This window comes from Mercenaria mercenaria, chromosome 6 (assembly GCF_021730395.1).
Source record: "Mercenaria mercenaria strain notata chromosome 6, MADL_Memer_1, whole genome shotgun sequence".
NCBI classification, from domain to species: Eukaryota; Metazoa; Mollusca; class Bivalvia; order Venerida; family Veneridae; genus Mercenaria; species Mercenaria mercenaria.
In genome coordinates, this window is record NC_069366.1 from 48,013,169 (window position 1) to 48,028,133 (window position 14,965).

The 14,965-nt window shown below is 38.1% G+C and overlaps 1 protein-coding gene across 11 annotated transcripts in view; it reads left to right on the forward strand.

Annotated features, from left to right (window-relative positions):
- Window positions 1-14,965, forward strand: part of LOC123550511 (1-phosphatidylinositol 4,5-bisphosphate phosphodiesterase gamma-1-like) — a 139,773-nt gene continuing 124,808 nt past the window's right edge. For all 11 annotated transcript variants that reach the window (XM_053545784.1, XM_053545790.1, XM_053545789.1 and 8 more), the window contains exon 1: window positions 1-428. In XM_053545784.1, the coding sequence (XP_053401759.1) occupies window positions 239-428 (190 nt within the window). In that variant the 5' untranslated portion in view covers window positions 1-238. The remainder of the gene's footprint in view (window positions 429-14,965) is intronic.

Below are 14,965 nucleotides of genomic sequence, written 5' to 3' on the forward strand. Positions count from 1 at the left end.
AATTTGATTTCCAGCGTTATGCCCCTTGTCAAAGTGAATTTGCATGTTGACCCCGGAAGAATGTTATAATTTGATGTTGTTAATTGGTATTTAGTGATCTGGAATGTATAATCGTGTCGCTGACATTTCAAGGAATTGAAAAAGCTCGGCAGATAGCATGTCATTCTCGTTTTCTATGGAAAACACGTAAAGAATTCGAAGTTTCAGACCAGGAAGACTATTCTGAAAGAAATCCAAGATGGCGGCCCCCATATACAATGGGCTACCAGACACGGGAACCATGCATTTACTTGGAGATTTAGAGACAGGAAAGGTTGTTACTATATTCTTCTCAAAGACAAAACCAGAGAGACGAACACTGGAGATAAAACCAACCTATAGTCAGCTTGTATGGATCAAGGCACAAGGAGTCCGACCAGAGGGATCTAGTAAGATTTGTTTTAATTGTTTTGTTTGGAAAGTTTTTAAACATATCATCAGTGTTTCCATCAATTAGTTTGTTTGAGGTTTTGAACCCCTAAGGTCTTGGTTATTAAAATATGGTTATTGATGGTTTTGTTTCAGAATCTGGGATTGAAATTAAAATGCAGTAGAAGGTTAAAGCCTTGCCATTTTAATGAAGGAAGTGGCTAGGTGTCCAGTAACCGGGCCTCTAGACTCGGAGTATAAAGGTCTGGTAATCAATATACTTGTACTTTTATGTACTGTGTTACAAGTATTATGGTAATTGCTGGGGAAAAGTTATAATTATGTAGTTGTCATAAAGTTGCCGTTATAATGTAGTTTTTTTTGCCCCCGAAGGGAGGCATATTAGTTTTTAACTGTTCGTTCGTTCATTCGTCACAACGTTAATTTTTTGCATGAAGGCACTTTACTCATGAACCACTGCACCCAGGACCTTCAAACTTCACATGCTGCTGATAGTACTTATTGAGTACACGACCCCTACTGACTTTGGGGTCACCAGGTCAAAGGTCAAGGTGCTGCTGGGCATTTGCCACCATTAATGACAGCTCTTGTTGTAAATATTTTTTTATGATCTCTTACTCTGATTGGAAACCTATTGAATGTGAAATTTTGTCAGCAATTTCTGTCAGTAACTGTTATTTACTTTAGCAGTAAATGAATTCACCAACTTCTGAGCACAATCCAATTCTAAAATACTAAAGAAAAGTATAAGTTTATTACAAGTTTTAATCCTTCAATCCCACAAAAATACGTAAGTGATAAAACATTCCATTAATTACTATGCATAAATGGATCATTACTATATATAATTTATCAAATTCATGATCGTTTAACTTGTGATTAAAGGATTATAAATACTTCTCTGTTTCCCATATTTGCAATGTATTTAAAAGCACAAAAAAAGAAAGCAAATTTTTTAAACCATTACCAGATTTTGATAGATGAAAGTTTCTTCTCTGCAGGTACCATTTTAAAAGTATTCATATAATATGAATCAATATATGATATTGATTACTGGACCTATAGAAAGCCCTACACACGTTATCCAAGGATTCGGTTACTGGACCGCTAGCCACTGCCTTTAAATAACAGTGTTTTCTTTAGCAAATGGTCACCATCCCCACTACAGGAAATAACATCTTGGGCCTCTTTCTCACAAATCACAAACATGCCCTCTCAAGCCGATAACACCACAACTTTACCCCCATTAGCAGAACTAGAAACCTGAACTTAGTTCAAGTGAACTATTTGATACAGTATTCAAAGACACACTAGGCCAAAATTGAAAATATGTTTGTTTGCTGTCTCCCTACCTACCCGCATAAAATGCTGAGCCCCAAAAAAATTTATTGGACAATGCTGGTCAATTTTTTTTTAGCTCACCTGTCACATTGTGACAAGATGAGCCATTGAGACCGCTTGATGTCTGTCGTCAGTCGTGCATAGTACGTCGTATGCCATCCGTCAACAATTTCTAAAAAAATCTTCTTCTTGAAAACCACAGGGCAGAATTAAACCAAACTTCACAGGAATGATCCTTGGGTGGCCCCCTTTCAAAACTATTCAAAGAATTGAATTCCATGCAGAACTCTGGTTGCCATGGCAACCGAAAGGAAAAACTTTAAAAATCTTCTTGTCCAAAACCACAAGGCCTAGGGCTTTGATATCTGGTGTGTAGCATCATCTATTGGTCCTCTACCAAAATTATTCAAATTATCCAAATATGGCCCCACCCCGGGGGTCACATGGTTTATGTAGACTTATATAGGGAAAACTTTGAAAATCTTCTTGTACAAAACCACATGGCCTAAGGCTTTGATATTTGGTATGTAGCATCATCTAGTGGTCCTCTACCAAGATTTTTCAAATTGTCTCCCTAGGGTCAAATATGGCCCCGCCCCGGGGGCTCCCAAGTTTTACATAGACTTATATAGGAAAAAAAGTTTTAAAATCTTCTTGTCTGAAACCACAACACTTAGACCTTTGATAATTGGTTTGTAGCATTGTCTTATGGTCGTCAACCAAAATTGTTCAAATTGTATCCCTTGGGTGAAAAGAGGCCCTGCCCTGCCCGCCTGGGGGTCCCAAATTTTATAAAGACTTGTATAGGAAAAAGCTTTAAAAATCTTCTTGTCTGAAACCATACGACCTAGGCTTTTGATATTTGGTATGATGCGTTGTCTAGTAGTACTCTACCAAAATTGTTCAAATTATGCCCCTGGGGTTAAAAGAGGCCCCACCCTGGGGTCACTTAGTTAATATGTGAGTTATATGGGAAATATACTTAAAAAATCATCTGATCCTATTTCCAGGACTGTTTAATTATAATTACCTGATGACCCCAAGTAGTATGATGTCACTTGATAGTGTTTTTCCTAGGCATTTTCAGCGTGGCGCCGCGCCATGCCCCTTTTCCCGTGCGCCACGCTGCCCTCCAAGAAATCCATATGCGCCAAGTGCCTTTTGAATTGCCCACTTACAACTAATTATCATAAAATTGTCACTGTGTTAATAATTTCTTACCCGTAATTAATGAATGACACACGACACAGGAAGCCGGCTCGTGTATTTCACGATTCGCATAGCGGGTGACATGAATCGAGTGACGTAATCATGACAGCGTGTGCTCGCTTTTCGGTCACTTTATCTTTGATCAGTATTGATAACAATTATCTAATTCGAAGTTGAAATTTAATGATTCAAGCATTATTTTTTCACACTCGCTATTTGGAAGTTTAATGCGATATTGCAATATAATTGTAATAATCAGTTCTGTTAAGATTCAAACATTATTTGTATTGTCTTTCGTAAAATTCTGGAAAACTGTTATTGATACATGATATCTACAGAGACGCACATACACACGTTTTTCTTTTCTTTTAGAAAATGTATTATTATAAATTATGAATATTAAATTAAGCAGATATGTCAAACAATAGAAAAGAAAATGAACGCCGTGAAATATAAATGTCGGCATCGAAACCGCAAATGATTGTTAGCATTTTCTTTCGTAAAATATAGGAAAACTATCATCCCTACAAGATATTTACAAGGACGCACATGCATACGAATTTTTATTCTTTTAGTAAAACGTATCAACATAAATTAAGAATATTAAACTAAGCAAATAGGTGAAAATAGTATAAAGATATACACTATATGTGGTGTGGCTACTTTTCTGTGATACGGTCTATCGGTTTTGGTTACGGGGAGTTATACAATTGTTCGTAACCCGAGTGGTGATTTAAAGTACTGTCAGGATGGACACCACTGGCTGTAGTTTGTTGGTTCAATTTATTGTAATTAACTCAGTATAGCCCAGCCAGAAAGCTTAATTTATAATAATAAGGTCAACTCAGTTTGATATGGGTAACTAATTAAGAATAAAAGAAATAACACCAGGTTAGTTTGATGAATTGTATTAAGTCAACAGTTTTAAGTATACAGATAAACTCTAAACACAAGATGGTAATGTGAAGTTATGAAACAGTGCAAAATTATTCTGAACAAGTGCCAACCAAGTTTGTAAAATGTGATTTTGAATTGCAATAACAGACACTGACACTATAATAGTACTAAGTATGAACAGATTGCAAACAATATTTAAAGCAGCTAACAAGAAAGGCCACATCTTAACATGGTTGCTGACTGAAACCTAATTCAAACCTTGAATGTACTTAAATTTAAGTATTACGGGACAAGAAAAATATGTTCCTAACTAAACTTGAGCGATTCTGATCCTTTACTGTAATTAAGACTGTTATTTACTTAATAACCTAACTTAGAAGACCAGTCAAATAATAGCAGTTTGTGCTCAAGGAAATCAGTCGCCTGGAGGGCAGCTCACAGGTCTACCAGCCAGGTCTCACTAGGAGACAAGCAACTAAGTATCCTTATATAAAGTTGAAGCAGAGCTATAAGAGTAAACTTATAAACTCTTACTCCAGCTTAAGACCAAAACAATTTGTTATTAAAAAGGAAAAAATAATTCTTTTATTTTTAAAACGATTAAACTTTTCCCTAAGATCTAAACAATTTGTTAAATGTCTATTATTTTCAGAAAAGGTTACTAGAATAAATAATTTATTCTAAAATACCTTCGATTTCCAAAAGTTTTCCTTTTTCGTAAGTGTTTATTGAGAAGAGTGGACCAGAATGTTTTGACTGCTATCAAAATCCCACTTAAATACACACAAAAGAAGCAAAAATTCAACTAGCCAATCAGAATGATTCAGGTTGGACTAACCCAACCTAAAGGCTTATCAGGTTTACACAATAAAAAGTATTTAAGTAATATAAAGTCCTAATGTGGCCAAAATTACCAAAACTAATATAATACTTGTACACACATATACAATGGTTCAAAGAAGCTGGCTAAAATAAATCAATAAGTCATAAACCAAAATCAATAAACAACAGTGTCCCCTAATTAGAGTGGACAAAGCCAATCAATGGACTCTGGCTATTTTTAGCTGTAGGTAAGTCAGGGATCAGTGCTTACATAACTGTGAAATTACACTTTTAAAGACTTTTAACTATTAATTTTACTGTAAATCAACTTAAAAGTATGTATAGAAGTAAAAAGAGTGCTTTTTACAAAATATAACCTTATAACATTATAAATCTTTGGAATTTAATAAAGTGTAATCTACCTGCTGCATTACCTCAAGTAAAAAATAGACTGACCCTTCTTCTAAAATGAGAAAAATGGTGCTAAAAAGTGGTTTAATGGCTTAGAAAGCATGAAAATAAAAGTATATCACTTTCTAACACAAAGTACAAGATAAAAATGCTCTTTAATAAACAAAAATAAGTAAACAAAAAGTAAAACACTTGTTTATACTAAGTTACGAATTCCCAACTTTGGATTATCTCCCTTGATTTCACTAGCTTAAATATGTATTATGAAGTTTAAGTCATATAGAAGTTCAGCCTGTAAAAGACTGTAATATATTTCTACTATTAAAAGAAATATTATGGTAATCAAGCATTGTGTAATATATTGCATAATATGGTATAATAAGGTGCTAAATTATTCAGTTTTACTACAAAGCCCTCCTTTTAGAAAAAGAAAAGCTTTTACCCAAAAGTTTTTCTCAATTTCGTCCCCGAAATTCCTTCAATGGGACAGCCACCTATTATGCAAAGAGATTCAACCTTTATTTCAATAAAACAAAACAACATGTAATAGTATTAAACTTTCAAATATACATAGCATAGAACAACATGAACAGTGTAAACCAAATAATCTCTATATCTATAATACAGTAAAGATAGAATAAAAATATCTCTGAGTGTCTCTATCACTCTTTGGTATCTGCGTTTGAGTGTCTATATCCTCCGATTAAGCTCTGTCTCTTCATATTGTCTCCATCATCCCATTGACTCCTTGACCACTGAATACTGTAATTTGCACTATGAATATCATTATTATTTCTTCTCCTTATTATTATTATTATTATTTAAGACTAAACTATGCACTTCTTTATATTCTTGAACACTATTATTTTTTTTTAGACACTGCACAATTATAAAAACTTATCACTTTGGCATTTGCACCACTTTGATTTATTCACTTGTAGCCCTCTTTGTTGTGTTCAACTAGGTTTTATCATTTATCTCACTTTATATTTATTGAATTCTCTGCAACTGACTTTACATTTGGAAATCCGCCGCTACTTTTAACACAAATATACCGCGTCTGATTTACATCTTTACTCTTACTGTTCCAGGCCTAGGACCATGCTCTGGCCAAAACGAAACAATTACATAAAACCTTAAAATCAGCTTTAAATAACTTACATTAAACATTAAAATTTTACTGCACTTACATTTCTTGTAATATTACAAAATGTGCTAAGTTACTTATGACTATTGTAGTTAAAGAAAACTGACAAGAGTGTAAAGTCGAGCCTTACAATAAAACTTTTGCCAAAGGCTTTCAATATTGATATGTAAATTGTAGAAAATAGACTTTGATCCTAATTCTATACACAATAAACACACAATTTAACAATTATAGTAATTGCTTGTAACAATAGTAAAACAGTATGCAATTTGTTAATACTCATGGTGTTTGACAGCCAATTTCAACAAATATTCTGCTAAATAAGTTAAATAACACAGCCTATTTTAATACAATGAAATATACATTTGCAGGGGGAAAATAAAAATTGGAGCATGGCCTTTGAAATTTAATGAGTTACATTTCACGATTTAAAGACTGAACCTCTGTCCTCGCGACAATTGAGCACTGCCAAGTCGAACTTCTCTGGCTTCTGGTCGTAAACATGGATGGCCTGCTGAGCTGAACAGTACACTATCTCTTCAGCAAGTGACATCTCCTTCCTAGTCTCCAGTTTCTCTGGTGGAGGGAACAGCTCCTTCTCTGCCTCTGTCGTGCTGTTGTTAGCTGCTGCGTACAAGCTAGTCCACTGCCTAAGTGCATAAGCGCTGTGTACTCCTGACGCCAAATAGGGTTCTTGCCGGAAGAAGTGAAACTTGAGGGTCGCCTTGTCTATGTCTTCCTGTGGATTCTTCACCTGTTGGGTCGGTGCACTTTTCCTTGTCTGGGTACCGCTATCCTTGTGGTTGCCTGTTCTCCTAATAAAAGCTGTGACATCTATATCCCCAGACTGGCAGATCTTATCACTGAACCCATTGTAGTTTGTGTGGCTGCAGCCGACCTTTAGGTGGACAGACTTCACATGGATTTCAACGGCTGTCCGGGATCCTTGAAAGTTACATGCGAGGCACTCCCATGGCTTCATCTGCAAATATTGTCACAATTATAATATATTTCTGCTGCTTGCTTTTGGTTCTCAATTTTGTGCCTGCTTGTGATGTTAAAAGAACAAACATGCTGTCATGTGGTCATAGTGCTAAAGTAGTGTTAGATTAACAACAGTATTTTATTAGTTAAGTTTCGACTTCTGTTTCAGGGCCACTGCCCATTTTGGTAACCTTTCCGTCCCGAACGGCTTGAGTCTGTCGTGGTGAACTATCAAAGTTTTGGTCTTGCTCTTAATTTCGTAAACTGCTGGACTGCAGACCTTCGACACTACAAATGGTCCAGAGTATTTCTGGTCAAGCTTCCTAGTCAAACCATTTCTTTTGTATACAACGTCGCCTGGCTCATAGGTCCTTTCACAGATCCTGGTATCATAGTCTCTCTTTTGCCTGTTTGCAGCTTCTGTAAGGTTTCTCTTGCCAAATGGTAACATTCTTCCATCTTATCTCGGAGTTCATAAAGATATTGGTGAACATCTGCAGGATCGTCGTGTTTCGGAAAAGGAAATAGCAAATTAGCCGGCAGGTTGACTTCCCTCCCAAACATAAGCATATTAGGAGTATAACCTGTTGATGGATGTACTGTGCTCCTATACGCTGTCAGGAGTAATGGTATAAACTTGTCCCAATCGGATGGATTGTCATCCACAAACTTCCTGATCATCCGCCCTAGGGTACCATTGAATCGTTCAATAAGACCATTCGAACTTGGTCTATATGCTGTGGTTCTGGTCTTCTTGATCTCCAAAAGATTGAGCACTTCTTTAAATAGGTCGCTTTCAAAGTTCTTGCCTTGATCTGAATGAAGTTCGAGAGGAGTTCCGTATCTGGATATGAATTCAGTCACTAACTTCTTGGCTACTGTCTCTGCATTTTGATTGGGTATACAGTAAGCTTCCATGAATCTTGTAAAGTAGTCACCTACTACTAAGATGTATTTATTTTTTTGCTGTGTTACTGGCATTGGTCCCATTATGTCAATACCTATACGGTCCATGGGGTATCCGACCAGGTACTGTCGTAGTCCTGCTCTTGGCTTCTTAGTTGGTGTTTTATTCTGATTGCAGTTTTTGCATCTTCTGGTGTGGAGTCTGATGTCTAGGTCCATCATAAACCAGTAGAACTTTTCCCTAATTTTCTTTGATGTTTTGTTGATGCCGAAATGACCTGCTGTAAGTGTATCGTGGTGATTCCTGATAATTTCTGCTCGTAATACTTTTGGTGCAAGTAACTGCAATTTGTACTCTTTCCTTGCTATGCATGTCCAGCATTTACGGTAAATAACGCCATTCCTCCGTATAAGGTTCTCCGCGTTAAGCCAAAATTTCCGAACTGCTGGGCTAAGGCTGGCTACCTCCTCCCTACATGGCGTCTGTTTATCATCCATCCAGTCGTGTAAATGGATCAGATCTGGATCCTGCCTTTGGAGGTCTTCTATGTTCTGTGGCGTATAGCTGGGCAAGTAAGATTCCTCGGGATCCACTTGTATATCTTCTGGGTTTCTTGTATCTGCACGGACCTTGAATCTAATAGAACGCTTTTGGCCATCAGTGCTCAGAGCTCGAACCTTTGTGACAGAATCAGTTTTTGTACTAAGGTCTTCAACGTTATCAGTGTCCAGAAAAAAATGTTCCCATGTCTTCTTGTTCTTCTGGCAATTTCCGCAGTTATTTATTTCTTCCACTGGGTGTAAGCATCTGTCGTGTTCATAATCGCATCTTGACAGGCTGTCGGCATTCTGGTGTTTAGTACCAGCTCTGTGCTCTATCTCGAAGTCATATTGTGAGAGGATCTCCAGCCAACGCGCTACCTGGCCCCTTGGGTTCTTGAACTCGAATATCCACCTTAGAGAACCATGGTCAGTCCGTAGTAGAAACTTTTGCCCTAGGAGGTAGTGTCGATACTTCTCTACGAAAACAATCACTGCTAACAACTCGCGTCGAGTGACACTGTATCTTTCCTGATGTAGATCCAACCGCTTTGACCCATAGGCGATGACACGTTCTTTACCTTCCTGTACCTGTGACAGCACAGCAGAAACTCCAACGTCGCTCGCATCTGTATCTAGGATATACCGCAGTCCTGGTTTTGGATAGGCTAAGATTGGTGCTGTACACAACTTCAGTTTCAGCTCTTCAAAGGTGGTTTGACATTGCTCTGTCCACTCGAACGGTACATTTTTCTTTGTCAGTTTTGTAATTGGTGCTGCCAGATGACTGAAATTCTTTATATACTGTCTGTAGTAGGAGCATAGGCCAAGGAAACTCATGGCTTCTTTCACATTGTGAATTTCTTTCCAGGCTTGAACAGCACTAACAGTATCCGGATTGGGTCGTAGTCCGTCTTGTCCAACTATATGGCCAAGGAAAAGTACCTCTTCCTTGAATAACTCGCATTTGGAGGCTTTCATTTTTAGGCCGGCTTCTTGCAATTTTGAGAACACCAAATCTAGGCGGCTGAAATGTTCATTGTAATCTTGCGAGATTACGATTATGTCATCGAGATAAATCAGAAGGATTTCCCATTGTAGACCACGAAAGATGAGTTCCATACACCGCTGGAAAGAGCTTGCAGCATTGCATAGTCCATAAGGCATGACTGTGTACTCCCAAAGGCCGGATTTTGTTATAAATGCGGTTTTATACCTGTCTTCTTCAGCCACTTCTAACTGCATGTATGCGCTTTGTAGATCTACGGTTGAAAATACTTTTGCTGACGAGAGGCAGTCTAGACACATATCTATTCTTGGAAGGGGGTATGCATCTTTTACTGTCCTTTCATTTAATTTCCTGTAGTCTATACAGGTTCGAATTTCCCTGATTTTTTACGGACCATCACTATTGGGGAGCTCCAGGCTGAACTGGATGGTTTGATCGTCCCGGCAGCTAACTGTTCTTGTACATATTTTTCCTCCTCGCCTTCGAACTTTTGGGGTGTTCTTCTCATTTGTTGGCGCACGGGTGCCGCATTGCCAGTGTCTATAGAATGTTTGAGCACTGAGCATTTCCCAACTTCTGTTTTGGATTTTGCGAAAGCATCTTGGTGTTTCAGTAAAAGTTTGGTCAGTTGAGCTTGTTGCTTATTGTCCAACCGGCATATAGTGTTGTTATATAGGCCTTGAAGGTGTGAGGGTACTTCCGGTAGCATCATGCATCCTTCTTGTTTCTCTTCTTCTTTGTCTAGGTGTAAATCCTCCCTTAATTCACAAAGACCTTTTTCTAATTTGTTGATTTCTCCGCACAAGACATTCGTGCTTTCTGAAAATTGACCTTTTGTTATGTTTCTTGTATGCGTTTCTTCGAAGCTCTTGACACGACAAAGTTTGGGGCCTTCTTCCTGTGCTGTAATATCAACGGTCAACCCAGTACTGATGAGACTTCCTGCTCTCTGGAGTTCGCCTAGTATCAGTCCTTTCTTGAGTTTTATTGGAGAATTCTTGGTATTGAGTACTTTTATTGGAACTTTGTTGCTGGTTGGGGAGAGCACACACCTAGCTACCAGTATTTTATCCTTGGCTTCCTCTGACGCTTCAAATATGAATACAGTTTCTTCTTCAGTGATGACCTCATTACACTGGCCAATAAGAATGGATTCTGAGTATGCAGGTATGGTAACTGATCGGAATACTTTAACTCTAGCAGCTTTATCTGAGGATCTGGTGACTTCGCAGCTCAACCATTGTCCGTCTATCTGTATCCCTTTCTTGGTGTTCACTGTGAGATCTTTTTCATCAATAATGTCACACCCAAAAAGGATATCATCTCGAATGGGTGCAATGTATACGGGCCAGGTGAAAGACATTTTTCCTATTGTTAAGTTCAGGTCTGCTATTCCGTCGGTCCTCATCTCTTTACCAGCATCTGCTACTGTTAAACGCCTTCCTGCCTTCCTCAGCCGTGGTCTTTTACTTTCTGGTATGAGATGATATAGTCGATCGCTGAGAACTGTAACTTCTGCACCAGTATCGATAACCGCCTTAGTTTCTAGCCCTTGAACTGTAACTGGGGCTTTTATTGTAACTGCTCTGACCCTATCAATAATAATTTGTAACTGTCCTGGACGAAGTTGACTGTCTTCCTCTTCACTGAGCTCCATGTCTGTGGTCAAAGGGTGGCATTCTTCTGGTTGTCTGTTGCTTTTGATTGTTTCCGATCTGGCACTGGTGCACAGCTCCCGCACTTCTGGTTCACTTGTATTGGTTTCTATAATTATGGCCGTTTCTTTTTTAGGTGGTTTGGTTCCTACATCATGGGCTGAGCATTGGCCTCCAGACTCAGCCCTTTGGAGTTTAAAGACTTGTCTTTGTTTTCTGCTTTCTTCTGGCTTTCTTTTCTAGATGCTTGTGGGCAGTCATAACTAAGGTGACCTTCTTGGTTACAGTTATAGCATATGTATTTTGCTTGATTTTGCTTCCGTCTCTCCACTCTCAACTTATCGGACGATAGTGTTTCTTCTTTATCTTCCCTGGGGTGCTTTAAGTACTCTTCGAAAAGTTCTCGCACAAATCTTTTAAGGGTTGATTTAGAATCTCTGTCGTATTGCATCAGTCTGTCCTCAGTGACAAATTTTCTCCCATTTAAACGTCGCACGTCATTCAGTTCTTCATCTGAAATTTCATCTTCTGTGTCGGTATCTCTCTTGTTGATGTTGACCAGTCTAAGTCCTTGTCGCTTCCTTGAATTCTGTTTACAGGATTCCATCCAGGTTAGCTTGTCTATCGCTTCTGTTAATGTCTTGGGATTGAATTTTTGAACGTCTGCTGCCAGGTCTTGGTCGTGATACCCATTCAAGAACTGTTGTATGGTCAACTGGGTAAACGTGTCTGTTTCTTCGATATCAGGGTATGCCCTTAGCATTGCGGCTTGTACTCTTGATGCAAAGTCCTGGATAGACTCTGATGAACTCTTCCTAAGACTGTTCAGCAGGGCTCTGTGTGTTTGCGCAGGTACGGAATGACCATATCTTCTCTTCAAAGCTTTTGCGAATAGTCTGGCATCTTCTAGTACTCCGAAGCCGAGGCTTGTTGCGTAAGTTAAGGCGTTCCCTTTCAGGCACTAAGAAGTTGTGTCGCAAATTCATCATCATCAAATTTACATCTTTTGGCACACATCTGAAACTGGATCCAAAATGCTTCCCATTCTTCTGCTTTTCCCGAAAAGCTCGGTAGCTTTATCTGTGGTCGCCACATAGAGAAGTTTCCGGCTACTGGGGTGGGTGTATTCATACGTGCTGATTGTCTGTGTTCGTTCTGTGTACCAGATGAATATCTATCTGTAGTGTTTCTTCTGTGCTCTGTCCATGACATTGGTACTGACAGATGGTCTTGAAAGGTATCCTCGTCAAAGGGTAAGTCTTGAAACCTTACTGTAGGGTAGTGCCTCGACTGTGGCTCATGTGTTTCATTTGTATGTCGTCTAGGAGGCTCTCTGTTCATCATGCGTGGTGGCAGTCCAACTGGTGGAGGAGAACGATATTGACGTCTAGACTATCTGCTCATTATGTGTGGTTGTACTCTAACTGGTGATGGAGAATGATATTGGCGTTGAAAGTCTGTGTCGTGGAACGAGGACTGTGGTCAGTCTTGTGTGAGGTAAGTGATGAACGGTGAAATTCTCTTGGCATACGTTCTTGATCTTGATTACTGCCTGTAGTCATCATTCTCCCCTGGTCAGGCAGTTGTCGGTTCCGGAGCGGTTGCAGCGCTGAATCATCACAGTCATTTAAATAGTCTTGTAGCGTCAGATGTAGTTGCGCAGAGGTTGGCGTTTCTTCATCCTGGTTGATATAGGTGGTGTTGACATCTCGGAAAGGTAGGTCTTTGGTTAAAGATGACTGCTCTGTGTCATCCTCTTTTTCCGATAATAGTATCTCTGAGGGTATATGCCTTTCCATGTCCTTGTTTCCCTCGGTATCCAAAGTGGTGTACAACACTGTATCGTCGCTCTGGTTGGAATGATGGCTGTATGCGTCATCTTCTGTCTGTTGTTCGTTTTCTCTGATAGATGTAGGTAGGACTCTCTTGGACCGCAGCTCCATTTGTAGCCTTTGTTCTTTCAGATAAGAGGTTTCTGACAATTACTGAAGGTTTATATTCTTCTTTCTTGTAATGTTTTAACTGGGCGGTTTAGTCAACGGCACTCTTCTTTGTTAAGCTCAAGTTAGTTTGGAATTGTTCAGCAATGTGATTTATTTAATAAACTTTGTGTTGGTTAGTTGTAACAAATGCTAAAATCATGTATTTCTCTGGCACTGATCCTAACAGGTGCTTTTTAAATAATGATGTCAAAAAATCCTAACAAAAATAATCAAAAATGTAGTGCTGACTAAAATCCTAACAAAATTTAAATGCTATTATATTTCCCGTAACTGTCAGAATCAGTTTTACCTAACCTCTAATACTGAATCCCGATTCTGACGCCAATTTTGTGGTGTGGCTACTTTTCTGTGATACGGTCTATCGGTTTTGGTTACGGGGAGTTATACAATTGTTCGTAACCCGAGTGGTGATTTAAAGTACTGTCAGGATGGACACCACTGGCTGTAGTTTGTTGGTTCAATTTATTGTAATTAACTCAGTATAGCCCAGCCAGAAAGCTTAATTTATAATAATAAGGTCAACTCAGTTTGATATGGGTAACTAATTAAGAATAAAAGAAATAACACCAGGTTAGTTTGATGAATTGTATTAAGTCAACAGTTTTAAGTATACAGATAAACTCTAAACACAAGATGGTAATGTGAAGTTATGAAACAGTGCAAAATTATTCTGAACAAGTGCCAACCAAGTTTGTAAAATGTGATTTTGAATTGCAATAACAGACACTGACACTATAATAGTACTAAGTATGAACAGATTGCAAACAATATTTAAAGCAGCTAACAAGAAAGGCCACATCTTAACATGGTTGCTGACTGAAACCTAATTCAAACCTTGAATGTACTTAAATTTAAGTATTACGGGACAAGAAAAATATGTTCCTAACTAAACTTGAGCGATTCTGATCCTTTACTGTAATTAAGACTGTTATTTACTTAATAACCTAACTTAGAAGACCAGTCAAATAATAGCAGTTTGTGCTCAAGGAAATCAGTCGCCTGGAGGGCAGCTCACAGGTCTACCAGCCAGGTCTCACTAGGAGACAAGCAACTAAGTATCCTTATATAAAGTTGAAGCAGAGCTATAAGAGTAAACTTATAAACTCTTACTCCAGCTTAAGACCAAAACAATTTGTTATTAAAAAGGAAAAAATAATTCTTTTATTTTTAAAACGATTAAACTTTTCCCTAAGATCTAAACAATTTGTTAAATGTCTATTATTTTCAGAAAAGGTTACTAGAATAAATAATTTATTCTAAAATACCTTCGATTTCCAAAAGTTTTCCTTTTTCGTAAGTGTTTATTGAGAAGAGTGGACCAGAATGTTTTGACTGCTATCAAAATCCCACTTAAATACACACAAAAGAAGCAAAAATTCAACTAGCCAATCAGAATGATTCAGGTTGGACTAACCCAACCTAAAGGCTTATCAGGTTTACACAATAAAAAGTATTTAAGTAATATAAAGTCCTAATGTGGCCAAATTACCAAAACTAATATAATACTTGTACACACATATACAATGGTTCAAAGAAGCTGGCTAAAATAAATCAATAAGTCATAAACCAAAATCAATAAACAACAGTGTCCCCTAATTAGAGTGGACAAAGC